Below are 26642 nucleotides of genomic sequence, written 5' to 3'. Positions count from 1 at the left end.
GCTTTAAATCATGTAAGCAATGTGTTAAATCATGCTAGCTGCTTTCATACTTTTACAGCTGCTTCAAACTTTCATGCTAGGCTTTCTCAAGCCAACTTAAAGTTTGTTCTCAAACTTTACTCATCTAGCTCCTCGGTTGTGATCGTTTAGAGCCCTTTGAAACTGCATTTAATCTGCATTGAAGTCTATCACGTGGAGAGAAATCCTGAAATGTTTTCCTCAAAAAACAATTTCTTAACAACTTAAGAAAGAAAGACATGAACATCTTGGATGACAAGGAGGTGAGTACACCATCTGTAAATTTTTGTTCTGGAAGTGAACTAATCCTTTAACCTGTAAGTCATGTTTGAAGACTCCTTTTGGATAAATACCTTTATCTTATGTCATTAGACTACTGATTTCTGCAGAAACGTGAATTCATGTAATAAAAACATCATAAGAAAACGTAATATGCTGTTTATTTATGAGGTAGTGATGACAGTTAATACACTTTTATGAGCATATTTCATAAAAGAGAGTTCCAGCAACATTACTACAACAAATCAAATGGTGTATGAAGCAATAATCACTGTATTGTCAGATTTATTAATATTTGTATGGCACACATAGCCTACTGTACATTGTTAATCCTTCGAAACATACAACAATTTTCTTTTTAAATCTTCTTTTCAACTGAAAAGAGTGATCAAAACATACATTTGAAAAAAAATTATGTTTCACAACCATAAAAATCAGTTTTTCCTTTTCCCTTTCACAGATCGATTTCCTTGGCACCTTATAGAGCAAATACAAGCTCTACTCAAACAGGTATAAAAGTGCAAAAAACAGCACTGTATAACAATTTCTTACTAACTAGGCTGGTTTTGACCTATTACAAGGTTGATATTTGCAGCTCCAACGACTTGAACAGTCGTTAGTTCATCCCGAATGACGCCAGTACGTCCCGAGGAGCTGCTACAGTACTGAGAGTTTTGAGGCGTATCTTGATGGTTTTATTGTTTGTAATGTTCAGAAAGTGCTTTGCAGCAGACAGTGGCACCCGCATCCGGTGGGACAGACCTCTTGAGAGCGAAACCAGTCCATCATGTGACTGGTGTGTCCTCCGTGGCCGCAGCTCAAGCAGAAGTTAGAAGAGCCTCGTACAGCCACGTGACAGATGGCGCACTGGAAGGTGAAGCGCTTGCAGACGGCGCACTGGGTGCCGCGGGCCTGACTGCGACAGTGGCAGCAGTAAACGCCAAACTCTACACATGAGAGCAAAGACACGATGCAGGCTCATAAATGTGAGTTCTAAACATTTGCTTAAGGGTTAAACATTGACCGACATCCTAGAAATGTGAGACAAATGCTTTGCTTCTTAAAGGAATGCTTATCGATTATCACAGAAAATAGTTTTAGCTCATTCTTTAGTTTGAAAAAACAAAGATAGGAAGTCTGCACCAAAATAAATGACAGTATAACAAGACTTTATATTTTATATGTGTTATGATTTACTGCTCAAGACACATTTCTTATTATTATCAATGTTGAAAACAGTTGTGCTGCTTAATATTTTTATGCAAACCATCATAATAATTAATATATATTACTATAAATAATAAAACAACAATTAGTGTTACTATTATAATAGTATACTATTATTAATAACATTGTTAATTTAATAATTAGTAAAAAATATTTAATATAATACATTCTAACATATAATAATTATATAATAATATAAGTATTATTGCTATTATTTAAATAACAAAAACAATAATCTGATAAATTGATTATTAATTGTATTATTGACACCAATTATTATTATTATTAATTATGTTGAAAATAGTTGTGGTTCATATTTTTGCAAACCAACACAATTAATAATAACAAATAATTTTATTAGAAATAAAAAAAACTATAATTATTATTACTATTATAATTATAATATTATAACATTATTAATACAATATTAATAGCATTATTAATGCCATCAATAATATAATTATATAATAAATAAGCAATTAGTAAATAATTATTGATTGAACAACTGATCATTATTATAATAATTATTGCTGCTATTTATAAATAACAAAAACAATAATAATCTGATTAAGTCATTATTGATTGTATTAATGACATATTAATAATAATATGATTATTACTATTACTATTATTATTATCAGTGTTAAAAACAGTTTCATATTTTTGTGCAAACCAACATAATTAAATTAACTATTATAAATAAAATAATTATTATTAATACTATTATAACTATATTATTATAACATTATTATTACTGTTGTTATTACAATTATTAATACTATTACTAATAAATTAAGCAATTAGTAAATAATTAGCATTTTATTATTATTATTAGTAGTAGTATTATCAGTGTTAAAAAACAGTTGTGCTTCATATTTTCATGCAAACCATCATAATTAATTTAACTATTAGAAATGTTATTTTTAATTTACATCTGTATTAGAAATGTATTATTAAAAAATATTATTATTACTGTTATATTAATGTTAAATTATAATATAATTACTACTACTACTACTACTACTAATTATTATTATTTATTATTCTTATGATTCCTGTTGTTTATAAATAACAATAATAATCTCATAAATTGTTCATTTTAATAATTACACACTAAATAAATAAATAAATAAATAAATAACATTTTTTTATTGTTTTATTGGTATTTTTTATTGTTTAGGTAGGATTTATTTGTTTGTTTTTAATGAATTATTTTTTTTAGGGATTATGTCACAAAAAAATAACCAGAAGCTTTTAAAGAACTGTCTAGAACAGTAGTTCCACCAACAATTTAAACAACTTCACATCTCATATATCACTTTTTTTTTTAATAATTATAAGTGCTTTAACAACAATACAAGATGCACACATGCACTTCAACACTCTCTTATAAGAGCATTAACGTAAACACACCTTTTGCATGTTTTAACAAACTGCGTGATTTGATGACATCATTTTCTAAGGTAATCTGATTTTAAACCCTGTTTCTTTAACTTACCTATGCCTTTGTGTGGCTCTGGAGGGCAGGAGACAAATTTGAGCACCTCTGCCCTCTTGTCCTTCATGCCCCATCGGTGCAGGATTTCACCGTAACACTTCTTGAAATCATCAAACTGCCAGGAGTTGGAGGGGTCCAGTAATCTGAAGATCAGAAGGAACTCTTCAGTGTTTAGGATTGCAGTGTTAATGTGATGTGTGTGAGCGGGTCACCGGTTGAACAGGACATTCACCTTTTGTTCATGTCGTGTTGTTCTTTTTCTCGCTCTCGGGGGTCGGTGTAAATCTGGTTTGCATAGCGATAGTCATCTGGAGACGATTCCCAGGGGGGAGCATGTTCTGACTCACGTCCACCTGAATTTTAAAACATTTCACAACAATCATTGGAAGGAATGGAGACGTTTGCTCCAACAGTTTTATTAGAAATCATAACTAAAACATCTTGTCATAATGTGGAATAGTAATGAGCTGAAGGCACACATGCAACCGTAAGGGAAAAACAAACATGAACAACTGGGATCTGGAATTGGTGGATTTTATATAAAATATCTTAAAATATTTTAGAAATTACGTTTTGTGTGAGTAATATGAATGTGTTTGGGTGTTAATATAATCATTAATTCTGAAAATAATATTAATGTTATTTATACGTAATAAGTAAATATACAGTATTAATAGATTATTTATTAATTATATAATAAATAATAATATTTATAATAATTGCAATAATAATGACAAGTGATTAACTTAATACTATTATTATTATTATTCTTACTATTATTATTATTATTATTATTGTTGTCATTATTATTGTATTAAGTTCATCATTTTTCTGATTATTTTTTATAGTTATCTAACAAATTATAAAATTTAATACAATAATAATAATAATAATGACTATTATTATTACTATTATTATATTAAGTTAATAATTTTTCAGATTATATTGATATAATTATTGTTATTGCTGTTGGTCTACGTATAAATAATATTAATACTGTAATGCTATTATACTATTTGTATAATAATTGTATTTTATAATATTACCATATTATTTAAATTACACTATATTATATTATATTATTAAAATGGCATTATATTATACTATATTATTAAAATTACATTAGAATTATATTATAAAATTACATTATACTAAAACTGCTAATAATTGTTATTGTTATTATTATTAAAATATAATAATAATAATAATATTAATAAACTAATATTAATAGAGTAAAATGTAAATAAATTAATTTCTTATCATTTATTTAATTAATTATTAATCAAACACCAAATAATAATCCATTATTATTATTATTATTATTATCATTATATACAAATAATATTTTTATAATAAATGCTTTTATACTGTTTGTATAATAATTCTATTTTATAATATTACTATATTATTTAAATTATATTATACAATATTCTATTATTATAACTATATTATACTAATACTACTAATAATTGTTATTTTATTATTAGTTTTAAATATATAATAATAATAATAATAATAATAATAATAATAATATAATTAATTTTATTGCATTCACACATAATAATAATCACCTGAAATATTATTAATTTAATTTACTATTAATCTCACACACACACACACACACACACCACATAATAAATTATTGTCATTTTATATAAATAATACAATAATTATCATCTTTATTATAGTTGTTATCTTCAGCTTTACTGATTAATAAAATTAATCATAACCAATTCAGTCAATAACTAATAAACCAAGCAACAGGCAAACATACACATATTCTGTCATAAAACCAGACAAGATGAAAAAGTTGGTGTGAAAGAACTAAATGTAAATTTTGCTTCTTTCATAAACACTTGAAGCACTAAAATATAACCTCTATGAATAAACCCATGGTCTCTCACCTGCATTCCATGGAGTGTTTGCAGAGTCTGAGGTACTTGAACACGATCCAGATGTGACAGAGCTAGAGGTGAAACTGGGCTAAAAGAGCAATAATAATACAAAAGCAAACAGATAAACACAGATGCAGTACACCGATATTAAGCAAAAAACTAATTTAAAAGAGAAATACACAACTGAACCTAATTGAATTGAAAGACACAATGAATTCATACAGAATTCATGCATGGATAAATCAGGTTTACAAACATACATAGCGGGAGTGGTGGGATGTGAAGTTCGCCAGACGGGGTTGCTGGTGTCCGTACAGAGTGAAATATTCCTGAGGACTGCCGTGACCCCTGAACACACTACACAACATGGCCAGACTCTGAATATCACTCATTTGACTGTAGTGTTCAAGCCTGTGGAGGAAACAGACAAAGTCAAGGATCATGTGAAAATGAAGACACGTTCATAAACTAGAACTGTATATAATGCACATATTCTGCTGCCACCAGGTTACAAGCTGCAACTCACAATGTCTCCAGCAGGTGTCGCCCAAATGGGTGTTTGGCCCAGGGAGTTCCAGCATCAGGGTCGGGATCAGGACTGAGGTCAAGATTCGTGGCTGCCGAGGCAAGTGCCCATACCTAGAAACAGAGCGTGGAGACAAAAAAGCTGTAAAAATGGCTCGCAAAGAAATCATACTTGCACATATACTACAGGTCAAAACTTTGGAGTATTTAAAAAGGTTGTTTTTGAAAGAAGTCTCTTATGCTCACCAAGGCTGCATTTATTTGATCAAAAATACAGTAACAATAGTAATATTGTGAAATATTATTACGATTTAAAATGACGATTTTGTATTTGAATATATTTTTCATAATTATTATTGTATTAAGTTCATAATTTGTCAAATTATTATTATAATTATTATTATAATAATTATTATTGTATTAAGTTAATAATTTGTCAAATTATTATTATAATTATTATAATAATAATTATTATTATTCTTTGTATAAGTAATAATAATAAAGTGTAATAAATACTATTATTTGTATAAGAATATTTTATTAAAAGTATAATAATATTATATTATTAAAATTATATTATACTATATTACTAAAATTCTAATTTTATAATTATATTATAAAATTATATTATATTAATACTACTAATAATTGTTATTATTAAATATATAATAATAGTAATAATAAATTGTATTGCTTACACACAATAATAATAATAGTCAATAATACATTTATATGAATAAATTAAATTTTAAATAAATTAAAATAAATGTAAAAATGACAAATTAAAATTTGTAAATTAATAATTTATTTTTTATTAATTTAATTTATTATCAGTCACACCAAATAATAATGCATTATTGTTTATATATTACATTATATATTGTGAAATATTATTACAATTTAAAATAAAGATTTTCATTATTATTGTTATTATTATTATTGTATTAAGTTAATCATTGCTGTTGTTCTATGTATAAATAATAACATTAATAGTGTAATAAATAGTATTATACTATTTGTATAATATTTGTAAATATTGTATTATTACCATATTATTAAAATGATATTATATTATAATATACAGTATTACTATTACAGTATATTATTAGAATCATATTGTATTATACTATATTACTAAAATTCTATTATAATTATATTATAAAATTACATTATACTAATACTACTAATAATAGTTATTATTATGAAATATATAATAATAACAATAATAAAATATTTTGATTACACACACAATAATAATAATCAATAATAAATTAATATGAATAATTAAAACAATTTAGAAATATAATAAATAAAAATTCATAATTTATTATTTTATTTTATTATTTTTTTACATTTTAATCACACCAAATAATAATATATTTTTGTGTATATATTAAATAATCTATTACATTATATATTGTGAAACATTATTATGATTTAAAATAAAGATTTTATAATTGAATATATTTTTAATAATAATTTCAATATATTTTTGTAATTTATTCCTGTGATGCAAAGATGGATTATTAAACTATTATTATCAATTATGAAAACAGCTTTTTGCAATTTAATATTTTTTCAGGATTCTTTGATGAATAGAAAGTTCGAAAGAACAGCGTTTATTTGAAAAATAAATCTTTTGTAACATTACAAATATCCTAACTGATATTTAAAGCATCCTTGCTTACTAAAAGTATTAATTTCTTTGAAAAAAATTATTTAAAACATACCAGTTTTCATGAAAATATTAAGCAGCACGGCTGTTTTCAACATTGATAATGTTTCTTAAGCAGCCAATCAGCATATTAGAATGATTTCTGAATGATCATCTGACACTGAAGACTGGAGTAATGATGCTGAAAATTCAGCTTTGCGCCACAGAAATAAATGACATTTAAAAATGCATTCAAATAAAATAGTTATTTTAAATTGTAATAATATTTTACAATATTGCCACATAAATGCAGCCTTTGTAAGTATCAGACACTTATTTTAAACAAATATAATAATAATAAATTCCGGTGCAAGTGTATATCACATACCTTTGCTAAATCTCTGCGGCCCATTGCCAAGGCCGCCGCCCCATTCTTCTGACATGTGTCCTGTATGTCATTAACATTTAGCCTAAGGGGGAAAAAAAACAAAAAGATGCTGCAGATCAAGATGACATTTGAACAAAAGAATGTCACAATATTGACCACTGATGCTGTAGTTATCGTTATGACTAACAAGACAGACATCTGAATATGCAATGCATTTCTATCTAATAAAACACAACATACACGTATGTCTCCCCGAGGGCTTTGTGCACAGGAAGCAGACATGAGATTTCCTGGATGATGACTTTGCCAGCCAGTTTGATGGGTCTGCTGCTGTAGTCTCCTCCCTCTCGCTTGCCTTTCCAGCGACGGGATTTCTGAACACGTAATAATGACGAACAACAGGATCAATCACTTTCTGATCAAATAAATAAATGAATCCTAACATGCAGGGTTTACAGTATGAGAAAACCCTTTGAGAATATAATTATTCATCATTATTATATTAAATTATTAGTATGCATGTAATGTTATCATTAGAATTACTATAATTATTTATGAAATTATTTTATTTGTTAAATGCACTAAAGGACAAATCATTTGAAAATAATTTTTAAAAAGCTGTTAAGATCAACATAGAAGCTAGAGTGTAATTTGAAATATAATTACGGCCCAAAATTATTGGCGTTTGTATGTAAAAAAAAAAAAAAATAAATAAATAAATTAAACTTTCAATTAAATGTAAAATATTTACAACTTTTTTAAAGTGTTAAAATAAAACTAGTAAAACAAATAAATACTATTTTATTTTTAGGTTTATTTAAATGAATTATTAAATTAATTTTCAGAGTCTTTTTTTTTTTGGCTGTAAAAAAAACTGTTTTTTAACTAATGGGTTACAGTGTCACATGTAGCATTATGAGAGATACAGAAGGAAAAACAATGAGATGATCTTTCATTTGTATGATTTGTAAGCACCAGCTAAATTAGTACTGATTTTTTTTTTCAAAGCTGTGCGAGATTGTGAGCTGTGATGTGCCATACATGAAATGTATGACAGCAAATGTATGAAATGCATTAAAGCAGCAAAAATGCATTCGATGAGATTAGCAAATAGATGAGAGAGTGAATAAGTGGGAGGGAGGGGCGGAGGTCAATACCGGACAGTCATGAATAGTCTGCACAGACCAGCGGCGGGAAGCAGACAGAGGGGGCTTCTGATTGGATAAAAAAGACCACAGCAACATGAGTGAGGGACACATGCCACCAAAACTCAATAGGAGAAAGAAAGCACAGAGACAATGAACTGTGAAAATGGTGCTTTTGAACAGGTGGAACAAGCGGGTGGATGGGTGGGATGTGAAAAGCAAGAATAACAACTCAAGAACTGAACAAAAAGTAGAAAAACATGTTATTTAACCAAGAAGAAACAAGCTAAACAGTCAGGTCCTGAAAGTAAAACACACAATAAACCTTTTTGCAGAAAGGCAAACATACAGGACCATTTCAATAAAATAAAAGTATAAAATAAAAAAGAATAAAATTAAATTAAATTAAAAAATTAAATAAAAAATAAAATAAAATAAAATAAAATAACATACAAACTAATGTAAAATAATTAAATAGAATAGAATAAAATTAAAAACAAACAGTTAAATAAAAAATTAAAAAATAATAATAGAATAAAAAAGAATAGAATAAAATGGAATAAAATCAAATATAATAAAATAAAAGTGTTAAAAAAATAAAATGGAAAAAAAATGGAAAAATATCAATAAAAATTAAATATAAAATAAAATAAAAAATAAAACAGAACAGAATAAAACAGAATAAATAAAAAAATAAAATAAAATAAAACAGAAAAAACTGAATAGAACTAAATAAAATAGAAGAGAAATTAAAAAACAAAATATAAAAGATCATTTAAAAATAAAATAAATAAAATTTAAAAAAAAAAAATGAAAAAATGTAAATAAAAAAAAATAAAAGAATAGAATAAAATAGAGTAGAATAGAATCAAATAAATAAAAAATGAAAATAAAAGAGAATAAAACAAAATAGAATTAAATAAAATAAAAGAGCATAAAATAAAATAATTAGAATAGAATAAAGAGAATACAATAGAATAAAATAAAATAGAATAGAATAACAGAATAAAATACAATAAAATAAAATATTAAAATGAAAATAAAATATTAAAAAAAAATAGAATACAAAATCAAATATAATAAAATAAAAAATATAATAAAATAAAAGACAAATCCTAACCACCCAGCTATGGCTGCTGAATATTTGTTTTATTTCCTCCTTGACTAATGTCAATCCTGTGTAACGAGTCTCACCCGTTCTTTGTAGTAGAAGGATGATATAGACACATGATCTTTGTCTGTGCGTGTTGGGCTCCCGCTGTACAACCTCAGGGTGGTCTGAGACTCCGTTCGCATCTTCATGGGCGTCATCACCCCGCTGTGATACGCCGAGAGAGCCGACAGCGACCTGCACATACATACAAAACTCATCTTATGACACAAGCTAAACTGTTTTCCATTGTACTGAAATAATAATATATCATAAGATGCCATGTTTCAGATACAATAAGCAAACAGGAACATTCACCTGGGAGTAGGTTCAGTTGGAGGGGCCGTACGATGCATAGTCATGGGCCGTGTGAAATAAACCAAGGAACCTAAGAGACAAATTCAGGTGGAATTTATGTGTTGGATTTAAATTTAAAAACAGTTTGGAATAATTCACATTTTTTTAGTCTCAAAAATACATTAATAAAAACAGTAATATTGCAAAATATAATTGCAATTTAAGAACAGTTTTCTATTGTAATATATTTTAAAATGTGATTTATTTAAAAGCTGAATTTTACTCCAGTCTTCAATGTCACATGATCCTTCAGAAATCATTCTAATATGCTGATTTGCTGCTTAATTATCATTAATTATTATTGGTGCTCAGTTATTATTAATAATGTTTCTTATCATCAATATTGAAAACAGTTTTTGCTGATTAATATTTTGACATTTTTCCAGGATTTTCTGATGAATGGACAGTTCAGAAGAACAGCATTTGTTTAAAATAGAAATATCTGACATTATAAATCACAATCTCAAAGCAAATCACCATATTACAACTGAATTCTGAAGGATCATGTGACACTGAAGACTGGAGTAATGACGCTGAAAATTCAACTTTGCATCACAGGAATAAAATAATAAAATATAATTAAATAATAAAATATTATAATAATATAAATAATAAAATATTTACATTTTAAAATATATTAAAAGAGAAGACTGTTATTTTAATATTTATTACTAATAACAATATTTACTAGAATAAAATAGAATAGAATAAAATGGAATAGAATAAGAGAATAAAATAAAATAGAATAAAAGAAAAGAAAATAGAATAAAAGAGAATAACAAAAAACAAAATAGAAACAAATAAAATAAGAGAATAAAATAAAATAAAATGGAATAAAAGAGAATAACATAAAATAAAATAATAAAATAAAATAGAATAAAATAATAAGAATAATAAAATAAATATTTTGCAAATATTTAAAGTTTTTACTTAATTTTTGATCAAATAAATTTAGGCTTGTAAGACTAAAAACATTCAAAAAAAAAAAAAAAAAAAAAAAAAAGGTAACTATTTCAAACTTTTGACCAGTAGTATATGTATACAATTTTATACATATTTAATATTATATAAACACAAAATAACTGTTTCATACATAATAAACAATGGACCCAAGTTAACATGCAGAGATGGAAAAAAAAAAAGGGTCTTATCCTAACCCACCTGTCCCACAGAAGCGGGCCCCTGAGGTACGTGGGAAGGGGATGTTGGAGTCCTGGTACGAGCCGTACGTGTTGGTTACTCGGGGGAAAGTAGGAAGTGCTGGAGTCACCGGGTTGGTGAGCACGTAAGGGTTCGTACTGTCCTCCTGGACATCCAGTAGTAGATTTATAGTGATTTAAAAACTCATCATGGAAACAATTTGGAAATGCGTTTGAATACAATGATGAGAAGTAAAGTTCACCCACCATGACTCCGTCTGACTCTAAGCAAGACACCAGCTGTCGAACACACGGCTCTAAGCAATTCTGGTTTCTCTTCACCTTCTGCAGCGACGTATCAGTCAGGATCTACAAAACAGATGATGCTGCTTCAATATGACATTGTTCAAAGGTTTGACTAAGTGATGGGTGTTACAAGTTTCAACCTTCTGTATCTTAGTCTTCATAGAAGACGAGATGTTCGTCGGAGAGACGAACTGGAAAGATGGAGCTGCATTGTTGGGATATTGGGCAGGAAACTTCACAACGAGACGAACACGATTGGCTCCGCAGTCGGCCGACACAAAGCAACTGCGGTTGACGGCATCCATCTACAAGAACAATAATGTCACTGTCTTATTTGTGACCCTGAACCACAAAACCAGTCATAAAGGTACATTTTTTTTAAATTGAGACTGAGATTTAGAAAGGTGAATAATTAAGTTTTCTATTTATGTATGGTTTGTTAGGATAGGATAATGTTTTTCTCTATTTTATTGAGAAAATCGCCTTTAAAGTTGTCAAAATGAAGTTCTTAGCAATGCACATTACTAATCAAAAATTTAGTTTTGATATATTTACGGTAGGAAATTTACAAAATATCTTCATGGAACATGATCTTTACTTAATATCCTAATGATTTTTGGCATAAAAGAAAAACTGATAGTTTTGACCTACTATGTTTTTTGGCTATTGCTACAAAATACCTACACTAATAAAATAAAATAAAATAATAAAATAAAATAGAATAGAATAAAAAGTAAAATAAAATAAACAAAATAAAAAAAATGAAAAAAATTTAATAAGAATAATAAAATATAACATAAAACATAAAAATAAAAGAGAATAAAGTAAAAGAGAATGAAACAGATTAGAACATACTAAAATAAAACGGAATAAATAATAAAATAAAATAAAAATAATAAAATAAAATACAGTAGAATAGAACAAAATAGAATAGAATTGAAAAAAATTAAGAGAATTTAAAAAAAAGATATAATAAAAAAATAATAAAAAATAAAAATAATAAAATATAACAAAATAGAATAGAATTGAAATAAATTAAAAGAGGATAAAAGAGAATTTAAAAAAAAATATAAAATAAAAAAATAAAATAAAAAGAATAAAATATAACAAAATAAAAGAATAAAATAAAATAGAATAAAAGAGAATAAAATAAAACAATAAAATAAAACAGAATAAAATGGAGTAGAATAAAATAAAATAGAATAAAAGAATAAAATAAATAAAATTAAAAATTAAAAATAAAATAAAACTAATAAAATAAATGATAAAATACGCTGTTGCTATTGCTATTGCTACAAAATACCCACACTACTTCAGACTGGTTTTGCAGACCAGGGTCACATTTATGTTTAACTGTTGTAACTGCATTGCATTTATTATAATTCCACAACATGACAACCCAAATATCAGACATGTAATCTAATTATTTAGTTGTTACGTTTCATTTTGCATCAGATTTTCAGAAATCACAGTGACTGACCTCCACATTGACATTGCGAATCTGTAAGTTGACTAGAGAAAACTCTTGCTGCAGAGTCTGAGGCAAACCGGGTACGTCGTTCTTACCGCTGGACAGGCCAGACTGTGGGCCATCAAACTGATCTGTGAACAGACAGTAATTTACATTCATTAAAACTAGGATCTACTTTTTCACATCATCATAAGAATGGGATAAACAACTATGAATCTTAATAATGCATGAAGAATAATCAATCTTAAAAATCCACCAAATTCAGATCCACAATTTACTTTATGTGCATTACGGTTTTTAAATGTTTTTGAAAGAAGTCTCTTATGCTCCCTGCTGCATTTATTTGATCAAAAATACAATAAAAACAGTAACATTTCTGAAAGATTATTACAATTTAAAGCAACTGTTTTTTATTTAAATATATTATAATGCTGCAAAGCTGAATTTTCAGCATCATTACTCCAGTCTTCAGTGTCACATGATTCTTCTGAAATCATTCTAATAATAATAATAATAATAATATAATAATTTAACTGTAAATTGTTTCTCAGGAATGTCAAAAAAAGAGAGAATTGCAATAATCAATCTGAGATGTAACCTGAAGGAAAAATCTTATTAACCATCAACTTTTGAATGGTAGTGTACATTATGTCTATCACATTTAACAATAGAATAGATAAAAGTAAAAAGATTATAACAGGTATAAGACATAGACAGACAAAATCACTTTTATATATTATGCAATATAGAGTGGCAAGTTATTAGGCAAGTTGATATTCTGGTCATATTTTTTCCCCAAGCACATTTGACCAATTCTAAACCACATCAGTCTTAATAACTACTATTAATTGTTTATCATTTATAAGTGATTTATAATTCATGAAGGCTGAAAGTGAAAAACTCCTTATAGGTGTGCATATTCATTAGGTACATTTTCTTTTACAGATAAAATGAGCTTAAAAAGAGATTTAACTCTTAAAATTAATTTATGACCATAAGAAGGATGCAATACTAGAATTTGCAAAATTGTTTTTTTCTGACCGTGCTGACCCAGTGAGCATTTCACTGTACAATGGTCATGCCCTAACTTTGTAAATTCTAGTATTGCATTAGTATTGCATCCTTCTAATGGGAATTTAATAATTAAAAGTTAAATAAAGTTAAATCTCTTTTTTGGCTCATTTTATCTGTAAAAGAAAATGTACCTGATAATTATGCACACCTGAATATAAGGAGTTTTTCACTTCCAGTCTTCATGGACAATTATATTTCACTTATAAATGATTAAATTCAAAATTAATAGTAGTTATTAAGATTGATGTGGTTTGGAATTGGTAAAATGTGCTTGGAAAAAATAATTGCCTAATAATTGTGCACACCCTACAATTCTTGAGTCAATGCAAGTAAAAAAAAATGAAACAAAAATCAACTAAATTCAATCTACTTCTTGTGCAGATTTCTATTTTTCTCATTTATGGAACTCTGTTCTATTCTATTCTATTCAGCCACACAACACAAATAAACATAATATAATAGATGTAATAAACTAGAATGTAATAGATTTAAATATTAAATACAGAATAAGACAGAAGGGCTTGCAGTTACATTCATGTCTTCAGTATATTTTTTAAAAACAATTATGAGTTGAGCCAAAATGATGAAATAAATGAGCCATGATGCATCAAACTCTTCCCTTTTTCACCTTGTGAATTGTCCGCTGTGAATCCAGGGCTGAGCGGAGGTTCAGAGTCTTGGGACCTCAGCGTTTTCTCCGTCTCAGTGGTGAGAGTCAAACCCTCCATCAACTCGTCCACAATGTCATTGGCACAGCACAGCTACGGATCACATGAACCCATCAGTCTTAAACATAAACTCATCATCTGCAGTGAATGGATTGGATTCATGAGCATCACCTTCTGAAGTTGAGGATCTACTCTCCATATCCTCAGGGTTTGATCTCTGGACCATGTGACCAGTTGACAGTCTTTGGAACCTAAAATACAGAACGGATTGTGGAAGACGATAATACTTGTGTTTTTGAAATAAAGCAGAATTATCACCATCTACTGGTTGTTCCTCTCACCTTCTTTCTGCGGCCTCCACTGAAACTCAAGCACAACATCGTCGTGGCCCACGAACGCATGAACGGGACTGTTCAGTTCCAGCGTGCTCCACAAGAGGAGGCTGTTCTCCCGCCTTAGCTGAGGAACCATCACCGTAACCAGGCCGTTAGAGAAGGGCTGTGCAGAAGAAAAGGAAGAGGATACACTGAGTACTTTACAACTTGCTTGCTTCACATTGATTGGAATTAAACATGACATTTTAATGATACAATATATAAGGGGGGAAAAGTACAAGAAGTCTCTTATGCTCACCAAGGCTGCATTTATTTGTCCAAAAAATACAGAAATATTGTGAAATATTATTACAATTTAAAATAACTGTTTTCTATTTAAATATATTTTAAAATGTAATTTTAATCACTTTATTAAAATTCAGCATCACCACTTCAGTCTTCAGTGTCACATGATCATTCAGAAATCATTTTAAAATGCTGATGTGATGCTCAATTATTATTGGTGCTTATTTGTTAATAATGGTTATTGTTATTATGAATGTTAATTACTGTTTCCACAAAAATCTTAAGCAGCAAAAACAGTTTTTAACATTGATAAAACTAAATGTTTCCTAAACAGCAAATCAGCATTTTAGAATTATTTCTGAAGAATCATGTGACACTGAAAATTGGAGTAATGATACTAAAAATTCAGCTTTGCATCACAGGAATAAATTACGTATTAATATTTCACAATGTTACAGTTTTTTTACTGCATTTTTGATCAAACAAATGCAACCTTCATGAACGTAAGTGATTGCATTACGGTTTTTACATGTTTTTGAAAGAAGTCTCTTATACTCACCAAGGCTGCATTTTTTGACGGTAGCGTAAATTATGCATATCATATTATTAACAGAATAGAATAGATAAAAGTAAAAAGATTATAACAGGTATAGGACATAACAGGCAAAAACACTTCCGTATCTTTTGTAATATAAATACTGACTCACTGCAAGTCAAAAAATTTCCGGTGCAGATTTTTATTTTACTCATTTATGGAACTCTATTCTATATTTTTGATCAAATAAATGCATGACAAATGCACCTTGATGAACGTATCTTTCAAGAACATTAAAAAAATACAAATTATTCCAAACTTTTGACCAGTAGTGTAACTGTCACAACATCAGTAAAAAATACAGCAACATTTTAAATAAAACTGTACCGTGTATCTGGCCTTCCACACAGGCACCTGACATGACAAGATATCAAGGTACTTCCGGGGTTGTCTGTAGTCCCAGAACTTTTGGAGTAAATCAATACAGACACAGAATCACATATAAGTTAATCTTCAGCAAAATAATAGAATGTGAACAATATGATCATTAATTGTGATTCTAATCACCCGAACGGAGTTGTCTTGACTGGAAGTAGCCAGGATGTACTCATTATCAGGATGCCAGTCCAAACCATGAATCTTTGACAGGTGGGCAGCTACATACTCCATTGCAGTGTTGGGTTTCTAAAGCACAGAACCATCGGTACGCAGACAGATTAACAAGCAAACAAATGATGATTAATTGATTCAAACCATGTTTATAAAATCATGATGCAGCAAGTAACATAATCACCCTCTTGTCCCAGATCCTGACATCACCGTCATGACTTGACGCCAAACAATAGTGATTCCGTCTGTTCCACTTCACCTGAGAGGCTCCAGCTATTATAGAGGAAATGTGATAAAATAAAACCAAACAATAAATAAAAGTACAGATGTTGCAGATCAAATAAACTGACTGATAAGTTAGAGAGTCTTTCCACTCACCAACGGCAGACAGAGCCACAGTTGGCTTTCGAGTGTCCCTGGAAATTAAAAAAGAAAGGTGTAAAATATAAAGACAAGAATACCCTTTATCATGCACCCTTTCTCTACACTCACCTTGTGTCCCATATGTAGATGTATGTGTCCACAGAACTTGTGACAAGAAACTCTGGTTCAAACCATGACCAGTCCAAATCACTGAAACAGCAAAACAGCGTGAAAAGGTAATTATTATATTATAGTTATTAGTTAGAATATATTATTTACATACTCAGATTAATTCAAGTTAATGTATTTATATACAGTTGAGGTCAAAAGTTAGCATCCCCCTTTTAGAATGATTAAAAATGTTAATTATTTTACCAAAATAAAATTTTTAATTTTTAATTTTTAATTTAGCACTGACCTGAATAAAATATTTTACATGAAAGATGTTTACATATAGTCCACAAGAGAAAATAATAGTTGAATTCATAGAAATGATGCAGTTCAAAAGTTTACATACACTTGATTCTTATTGTTCCCTGAATGATCCACACAGCTGTGTTTTTTTTTGTTTAGTGATAGTTGTTTATGAGTCCCTTGTTTGTCCTGAACAGTTAAACTGTCTGCTGTTCTTCAGAAAAATCCCTCAGGTCCCACAAAGCATTTTTGTGTTATGAACCCTTTCCAACAACGACTGTATGATTTTGAGATCCATCTTTTCACACTGAGGACAACTGAGGGACTCATATGCAACTATTACAGAAGGTTCAAACACTCACTGATTCTTCAAAAGGAAAAACAATGCATTAAAAGCCAGGGGGTGAAAACTTTTGAACACAATGGAGATGTGTACATTTTCCTTATTTTGAAAAATATCATATTTTTTCATGTAGTACTGCCCCTCAGAGGCTGCAAAAGATTGTGACATGTTTACCAGAAAACAAAATAAGTTAAATTTATCCTGATCTTTAAATTCAAAAAGTTTTCACTCCCTGGCTCCTAATGCAATGTTTTCTTCTGAAGCATCAATGAACGTTTGAACCTTCTGTAATAGTTGCATATGAGTCCCTCAGTTTTCCTCAGTGTGAAAAGATGGATCTCAAAATCATACAGTCATTGTTGGAAAGGGCTCAAAAGCACAAAAATGCTGGGAAACCAAAGAATTTGTGGGACCTGAAGGATTTTTCTGAAGAACAGCAGGCAGTTTAACTGTTCAGGACAAACAAGGGAATCATGAACAACTATCACTAAACAAAAAAACACAGCTGTGGATCACTCAAGTAACAAAACAACATGTAAACTTTTGAACCAGGTCAATTTTTATAAATTCAGCTATTCTTTTCTCTTGTGGACTACATGTAAACATCTTTTATGTGAAATATCTTATTGAGGTAATTACTAAATAAACAATAACATGCATTTTATATGATCCCTCTTATTTTGATAAAATAATTAACATCTTTAATGATTCTGAAAGGGGAAGGTAAACTTTTGACCTCAACTGTAGTGCTTTTCACAATACTCACTGTTTAAAACAGCTTTACAGAGACTCATAATTTTAGTGTTTATAGTACTTTATTGCCTAACTGTCCACAATTTAGCAGTCTAGAGGTGGGTGTAGTTTACATTTGGTAAAGATATAAAGGTCTAAACTTTCTTGTTCATGCATTTTCTAGCAGAATTCATAAGTTACCTTATAACACGTGTATGGCCTTGCAAAGACGTATGTGGTTCACCAGATCCATCACGCCAAACGTACAGGTCGACACGTTGGTTACTCTGCAGAGATAAGTAAATGTATATTTACAATGTTAAAAAAAATTATAAAATAAGTGCTTACACTAAAAGGAGAAGTCCACTTCCAGAACAACAATTTACAAATAATTTACTCACCTCACACGATGTTCATGTTATTCTTTCTTCAAAGAAATTGTGTTTTTTGAGGAAAACATTTCAGGATTTTTCTGCATATAATGGACTGATATGGTGCCCTGAGTTTGAACTTCCAAAATGCAGCTTCAAACGATCGCAAATGAGCTTGTAAATGATCCCAGCCGAGGAAGAAGGGTCTTATCTTGAGTCAAAATACACAGAGTTCAAGGAGAGCAAGATGTACGTTTGACATTAAGAAGTATATAAATCCTATTATTTATATGAAAATAACCGATCGTTTTGCTAAATAAGACCCTTTTTCCTCGGCTGGGATCGTTTACAACCGCACTTGGGATCGTTTGAAGCCGCATTTCAAACTTGGGGCACCATATCAGTCCATTATATGCAGAAAAATCCTGAAATGTTTTCCTCAAAAAACATAATTTCTTTACGACTAAAGAAAGAAAGACATGAACATCCTGGACAAGAAGGGGGTGAGTACATTATCTGTAAATTGTTGTTCTGGAAGTGGACTTCTCCTTTAACTGAAACAACCATTAAATGAAATCAATAAATGCTTTAGAAAATTTCATTGTTAGTTCACGTTGACTAATGCAGTTAACTTACTATTAACAAATGGAAACTTATTGTAAATATTATGTACACATGTGAAACAATAAATATGGTGCTGTCATGAGTCAGAATTTTACATACAGATGCAGCAAACAAATGGGCCTCAGTTTTGTGCGGATTCCACTGGACCGTCCCAACATCCCATTTGCTCTGGCGACTGATTTTGCGTGGAGCTTCGGACGGCGTCTCCAAATTAACAACATACAAGAATCGTCTCCTGTTCAAAGCATTGAAAGAGTAAACAGACTGTGGTATAATGATGCATGCAGAAAGACATTTACAAAATTAAAAACAGACTGAAATGGGATGTAGATACAGCATATACTGTAAAGCTAAAGGCTGTGTTCATAATTCCACATGAAGATGTGACATTAGCAGAGGCCGTACAAACCCAGAGAGAACAGCGTGCTGGCCGAGACAGTCCACTGACATCGCAGTAGCCTGAAAACAAAAAAGTATGTCATTACACAACACAGAATTCCCAGAAAAGACTTGCATAATGTTCTTTTTACCCTATTAAATGAATTGCATTCCATTGCACGGCCTTATTATTGTCTAGTGTAGTATAAATGCATGTTCAGTTGCAGTTTTTGTAAACATAACAGGAGAAAATATGCTTAAAGTTACACTTAAACTATATATTTTTAAAATATATTACACTTGGTTTGATAGTTTATATCTAATGCAATAATACACAGACATATTAAGTGCAACTTATGTGTCTAAATACTTTTTGAAGCTCATTTATGATAAAACAGTATTAAAAAGTATTATACTGAAGCATAGTTTTTAAAAACATCCCAAGTAGTTTTCCATGCTTATTGTAATCTAAAAATAACTGAAAGTACTATGTTTACCATGGTGTGTTTGTAAGTTAACAGCTTGATAAACAAAGACTGTCATTCAATTCAAAGATTAAAAGACGTCGCTCGGTATTGACATGACAGCTCTGCATGTTTATTGATCTAATACTTGTGAAAACTACTTTTCTATCGCATCTAACGCATGCATGCAGGTGTAGTAACTGTGTAACTGTGTACCTGTGCATCTCGAAACTCCACAACCACATTCTCACTACTCCAGCGGGCCGCCATCTTCACCCACCAGAACGTCAACAAATGACGTGATACTAACGGGACCGCAGTGTCATCTCGCGAGAATTCGTCTTCAGTCGTTTGTGTCAAGATGGTGGCGACCGTGGTGGAGCATGTTGTGGTGGATGCAGGCGCTTTTATCAAAAGGGCTCCTCTGCATGTGAGTTATTGTTGATGACGTTAGCTTCTTTTTTAAATTATTTAATACCGTTGTCCAGAAATGTCAGGTTTTATGACTCTGACGCAGGATAAATGACAAAGCTGACACGTGTGCTGTACTGCGGTGTAGTGACAAAGTTACTGGAGTTAGAAAAAATAATTGCTAAATTATTCTATGGATTGTATGTACACTATATACGAATGAGCACGATTGTGGTGTACCTGATTACACGGAGACGACACACTAACAAAATAAAATAGTACCTTGGTGTATTTCTAAATTGTTTTAGTACACTTTACCATGGTGCGTCATTTAGTCATTCAGTACAATAAAGAATGCTGACAGTTAGATCTAGTGCTGCGAAATGATTAATCGCAAGTAATCGCATCCAAAATAAGTATATTAAAGTGCTGCCAATCAATTAATCGCAATTAGTTACATTCAAAATAAGTATATTGCGGTGCCGTCAAATGATTAGTCATGATTAATCGACTCCAAAATAAGCATATTGCAAGTGCTGTCAAGAGATTGATTGCATCCAAAATAAGTATATTGCAGTGCTGTCAAACGAGTAATTGCGATTAATCGCATCCAAAATAAGTATATTGCAGTGCTGTCAAAATAAGTATATTGCAGTGCTGTTAATGCGATTAATCGCATCCAAAATAAGTATATTAAAGTGCTGCCAATCAATTAATCGCAATTAGTTACATTCAAAATAAGTATATTGCGGTGCCGTCAAATGATTAGTCATGATTAATCGACTCCAAAATAAGCATATTGCAAGTGCTGTCAAAAGATTGATTGCATCCAAAATAAGTATATTGCAGTGCTGTCAAACGAGTAATTGCGATTAATCGCATCCAAAATAAGTATATTGCAGTGCTGTCAAACGCGTAATTGCGATTAATCGCATCCAAAATAAGTATATTAAAGTGCTGCCAATCAATTAATCGCAATTAGTTACATTCAAAATAAGTATATTGCGGTGCCGTCAAATGATTAGTCATGATTAATCGACTCCAAAATAAGCATATTGCAAGTGCTGTCAAGATTATTGATTGCATCCAAAATAAGTATATTGCAGTGCTGTCAAAATAAGTATATTGCGAAATGTAATTGCGATTAATCGCATCCAAAATAAGTACACTGCAGTGCTGTCAAACGTGTAATTGCGATTAATCGCATCCAAAATAAGTATATTGCAGTGCTGTCAAACGAGTAATTGCGATTAATCGCATCCAAAATAAGTATATTGCAGTGCTGTCAAACGCGTAATTGCGATTAATCGCATCCAAAATAAGTATATTGCAGTGCTGTCAAACGCGTAATTGCGATTAATAAGTATATTAAAGTGCTGCCAATCAATTAATCGCAATTAGTTACATTCAAAATAAGTATATTGCGGTGCCGTCAAATGATTAGTCATGATTAATCGACTCCAAAATAAGCATATTGCAAGTGCTGTCAAGAGATTGATTGCATCCAAAATAAGTATATTGCAGTGCTGTCAAACGAGTAATTGCGATTAATCGCATCCAAAATAAGTACACTGCAGTGCTGTCAAATCGTGTATATTGCAGTGCTGTCAAGAGATTGATTGCATCCAAAATAAGTTAATCGCATCCAAAATAAGTATATTGCAGTGCTGTCAAATGAGTAATTGCGATTAATCGCATCCAAAATAAGTATATTGCAGTGCTGTCAAACGAGTAATTGCGATCAATCCCATCCAAAATAAGTATATGTGGTGCAGTCAAACAATTAATCGCATCCAAAATGAGTATATGGCAAGTGCCGTCAAATGATTAATCGCCTCCAAAATAAGTATATTGCAGTCCTGTCAAACGATTAATTGTGATTAATCACATCCAAAATAAGTATACTGCAGTGCTGTCAAATAAGTAATTGCGATTAATCGCATCCAAAATAAGTATATTGCAGTGCTGTCAAACGAGTAATTGCGATTAATCCCATCCAAAATAAATATATATTGTGGTGCAGTCAAACAATTAATCGCATCCAAAATGAGTATATTGCAAGTGCCATCAAATGATTAATCACATCCAAAATAAGTATATTGCAAGTGCTGTCAAATGACTAATCGCTAATAAACGCATCCAAAATAAGTATATTGCAAGTGCTGTCAAATGACTAATCGCTAATAAACGCATCCAAAATAAGTATATTGCAATGCAGTCAAATGATTTATTGCATCTAAAATAAATATATTGCAGTGCTGTCGAACAATTAATCGTAATTAATCGCATCCGAAATAAGTATATTACAGTGCTGTCAAAACGATTAATCGTGATTAATTGCTTCCGAAAATTTTTTTTTTGTCTACATAATGTGTGTACTGTGTATATATAAATACGCACACATACAATATATATTTTGAAAACATTTACATGTGTTTTGCATGTATATATTTATATTTATATAATTGATATTATATAGCCATATTCTTATTTTTCATAAATATATGCATGCATGCCTGTGTATTTATGTATACATAATAAATATGCATAGTAGGCACATATATTATGCAAACAAAAACTTGTCTTGGATGTGATTAATTGTGATTAATCGTTTGACCGCACTAATTACTTATTTATAATAAATATAGTTAGTAATACTATATTTATTATATATTACACACACACACATTTGTGATTTTGCATCCTAGATGCAAAATGAAAACATTTGATCTGTTATCATATTTGCTTGTTTTTTGTTTTAGGAAATTGGAAAGAACATTTATACCTTGAAGGATGTTGTCGATGAAATTCGGGATAAACCAACAAAAAGAAGTTTGGCTTTTTTGCCATACCAACTCAATTTCAAAGAACCGTTTCCAGAGCACGTAAGATTTGGTAATAACAACTTCTACCATTACTAATGCTTTTTGTGTTGACTCTCTTTATTTGATTGCTGAAATGTGTTATGGGTTATGAATTATGCATATTAATTTTAATTTACTTTGAATCACAGTTACAGAATTTGCTAAAAAGACAGGAGACTATCCCAGTCTTTCAGCCACAGACATCAAGGTCTTGGCTCTGACTTATCAACTGGAAATCGAGAATGTGGGAACAGAGCATTTGAAGAAAGAACCAGCGAAGAAGGTATTGATGATTGATTAATTCAGATCTTTCACATTCATTCACATCTGTTTTTAAAAATTTATCTGTTTGCATTTCAGGTCGAAATAAGCAATACACAAAGACATCCAGTGGCTCCTGTTGGCATTGCTGGTTTTCACTTTCCATCAAAAGTAAGAATTGTATTTATGTAATGTTATTGAAATAAATATCCAAGGCTTTTTCAGTTTTTAATTTCGGCTTCTTTTTTTCCCAAAAAAGTCTTCAGGTAAACAAAATACAGTTGTCCAAAGCCCACCTACAACAAACGAGCCACGAGACCCTGATAGTTCACAATTCAACAGCTTTCAGTTTTGGAGGAGTCCTCTGCCCAGCATTGAGTCTGACCTTCTGGAACTGCTGGTGAGGAAACCAACAACATCCAAACTGCTCCCACAGTCATTTTAGACCAAAATAAATCACATCGTCCTTATTTCTTTCCTTCTCTAAAGGCAGCAGATGCCATTACAGTCACAGAGAAACTAGAATCTGTTGACCTGTCTGCTGACAGTCAGCTGGCTGAATCTGAAGAACTTGATGGCACTAATAGAGACCAACATGAGGAAGAAGAAGAAGAAGAAGAAAGCAGTGAAGAGGAAGAGGAAGAGGATGGTGATGATGGTGGAGGTTGGATTACTCCCAGCAACATAAAGCAAGTCCAGATGGATGCTGGTAACTGGGGACCGACAGCAGATGTCAAAGTGGGCTGCGTGACCACTGACTTTGCAATGCAGGTACTTGATTAGACATATTGGAAATAATGAATTAAAGCATTTTTTTCACAGATTTTGTCTCAGTGATGAACCTTGTTTACATTAACAGAAAAAGAACCCACTCTCAGGCCATCCAAGATGTAGATGAGTTTTTTCTACATCAGAACAGATTTGCAAAAATGTAGCATTTCATCACTTACATCACTGAAGTGAATGGGTGCCGTCAGAATGAGAATCAGAACAGCTGATAAAAACATCACAATAATTTGCAAGCAATTCACACTACTCCAGTCCATAAATTAACATCACGTGAAGCGAAAAAGCTGCATGTTTGTGAGAAACAAATCCAGTATTAAAACGATTTTTAAAAGCTAAAATATAAAAATGATTTTTTAAAGCTAAAATATGGGTCCATAATATTGCTTTCTATGGTGACAATGTCATCTTTTCTGAATTAGGAGAGAAATATGCACAGATCAAACACTGTTTACAAATATGTTGGATTTTGATGTGAGAGGACAACAGGGGATGGACTTTTTCACTGGAGGATTATCGATTGTGAACTTATATTTTGGACTGAAGCAAAAAATGCCTTTATGACAGATTTGTTTCTTATAAGCATGTAGCTTTTCGCTTCAGGAGATGTTAATTGATAGACTGAAGTGGTGTGGATTATTTGTGAATTATTGTGATGTTTTTATCAGCTTTTTGGACTCTCATTCTGACGGCACCCATTCATGCGAAGGATCCATTAGTGAGCAAGTGATGTACTGTATTGCTAAACTGCTTCTTTAATCACACAGATTAAGCAAGTGTGGTCAATTATGTCAATTATTTTGTCTCAAAAACCTAATAACTTATTGTTTTCCTGACAGAATGTTCTGATTCAGATTGGACTGCATGTGCTGTCTGTCAATGGCATGCTTGTTAAAAACACCAGGAATTACATTCTGCGCTGTCATGCCTGCTTCAAGTGAGTGATGGGTTCGCCTCGGAAAATAATAACAGTTTTGTAGCAATAATAATTAAATATTTATAATATGACTTGGATACTGTAATTACATATTGATTAAATTCTTTTGTTTGTATTTCAGGACAACAACAAACATGAACAAATCTTTCTGTCCAAATTGTGGGAACAACACCTTGAAGAAAGTTGCTGTCAGCATTAATGAGGACGGCACCACGCAGATGCATTTTTCTAGGAATCCCAAAGTGCTGAATCCAAAGGGGAAGAGAGTGAGTAATGCTTTGGTTGTGAGAGTTATTTATAAGCTGAATGCATTAGAAACTTGGCTCCTTTTATGCATTCAGAAGGTATTGCATGAGTAGTGTCACAAATCAGTGCTAGCAATCAATTACTCATGGTTTGTCTCTTCTCTCGTCCTCTCCAGTACTCTTTGCCTTTGCCACAAGGAGGAAAACACGCCAGCAACCCACACCTGGTGGACGATCAGCGTTTCCCCCAGCAGAGATTGTCTAAAAAGGCTCATCAGAAGACTAATGTGTTTGATCCAGATTACCTGGCCGGCAGCTCTCCGTTCTCCGAGCATGATATTTACAGCAGGTCAGCCAGCTTACAACTACGGGACACCCAGACCGGAGGAGGAAGACGTCGAACAAATCCTAACGCAGCACGCAAAAAGTTTGTTAAGAAGTGATTGGGTTCTCACACTACCTGCAGAATCTGGACTGGATGCCTGAAAGATTGAATTCTTGATGGAATTAAATTGTTTATGGTGATTTATCTGAATCATCTGTTTCATTATTCTCTATATTACAAAATATTTTCCATATGCTATCCTCATGCTAGTTGAAATTGTGATAAGGAAGTCATATTTTTGTGTTAACTTATCTGACTTTTAATAACTTGCTTTTGTGATCTAGATTAAAAAAAATTCAGAAACAGTCTATGCAAGTTAGTCCATGCAAACTGCTCTGTTACTTATATACAGTTGAAGTCAAAAGTTTACATACACCTTGCAGAATCTGCAAAATGTTAATTATTTTACCAGTATAAGAGATTATACAAAAAAAAATTATTATTTTTTTTAATCCTTTAGGTTCCACAATTCTTTGGTTTCAACCATTACAGAAGGTTCAAACGCT

The 26642-nt window shown here is 30.6% G+C and overlaps 2 protein-coding genes across 3 annotated transcripts; one reads left to right on the top strand and one right to left on the bottom strand.

Moving 5' to 3' along the window:
* Window positions 1-440: 440 nt before the first annotated feature.
* Window positions 441-20538, bottom strand: wdr59 (WD repeat domain 59). Of its 2 annotated transcripts, XM_051134798.1 has the most exons (27): window positions 20464-20538; window positions 19815-19864; window positions 19505-19640; window positions 18612-18697; window positions 17051-17131; window positions 16937-16974; window positions 16743-16831; window positions 16517-16633; window positions 16337-16414; window positions 15136-15292; window positions 14966-15045; window positions 14755-14887; window positions 13062-13183; window positions 11722-11886; window positions 11543-11644; window positions 11298-11442; window positions 10098-10167; window positions 9824-9977; window positions 8642-8698; window positions 7725-7858; window positions 7485-7566; window positions 5444-5556; window positions 5178-5328; window positions 4927-5005; window positions 3255-3375; window positions 3023-3165; window positions 441-1244 (listed from the first exon to the last, which is right to left on the bottom strand). In XM_051134798.1, the coding sequence occupies exons 1-27, from the start codon at window positions 20515-20517 to the stop codon at window positions 1009-1011; spliced, it is 2973 nt and encodes a 990-aa protein (XP_050990755.1). In that variant the 5' UTR covers window positions 20518-20538; the 3' UTR covers window positions 441-1008. The 2 variants fall into 2 exon arrangements, with proteins under 2 accessions (XP_050990755.1, XP_050990756.1); XM_051134799.1 differs by lacking the exon at window positions 8642-8698.
* Window positions 20518-26286, top strand: nob1 (NIN1 (RPN12) binding protein 1 homolog). The gene is made up of 9 exons (XM_051134808.1): window positions 20518-20677; window positions 23421-23553; window positions 23672-23805; window positions 23883-23954; window positions 24043-24183; window positions 24273-24554; window positions 25409-25506; window positions 25628-25772; window positions 25928-26286. The coding sequence occupies exons 1-9, from the start codon at window positions 20609-20611 to the stop codon at window positions 26192-26194; spliced, it is 1341 nt and encodes a 446-aa protein (XP_050990765.1). The 5' UTR covers window positions 20518-20608; the 3' UTR covers window positions 26195-26286.
* The last annotated feature ends 356 nt before the right edge of the window (window positions 26287-26642 follow it).

This window comes from Labeo rohita, chromosome 18 (genome assembly GCF_022985175.1).
Source record: "Labeo rohita strain BAU-BD-2019 chromosome 18, IGBB_LRoh.1.0, whole genome shotgun sequence".
NCBI classification, from domain to species: Eukaryota; Metazoa; Chordata; class Actinopteri; order Cypriniformes; family Cyprinidae; genus Labeo; species Labeo rohita.
This window is presented reverse-complemented; position numbering and strand designations above follow the sequence as displayed.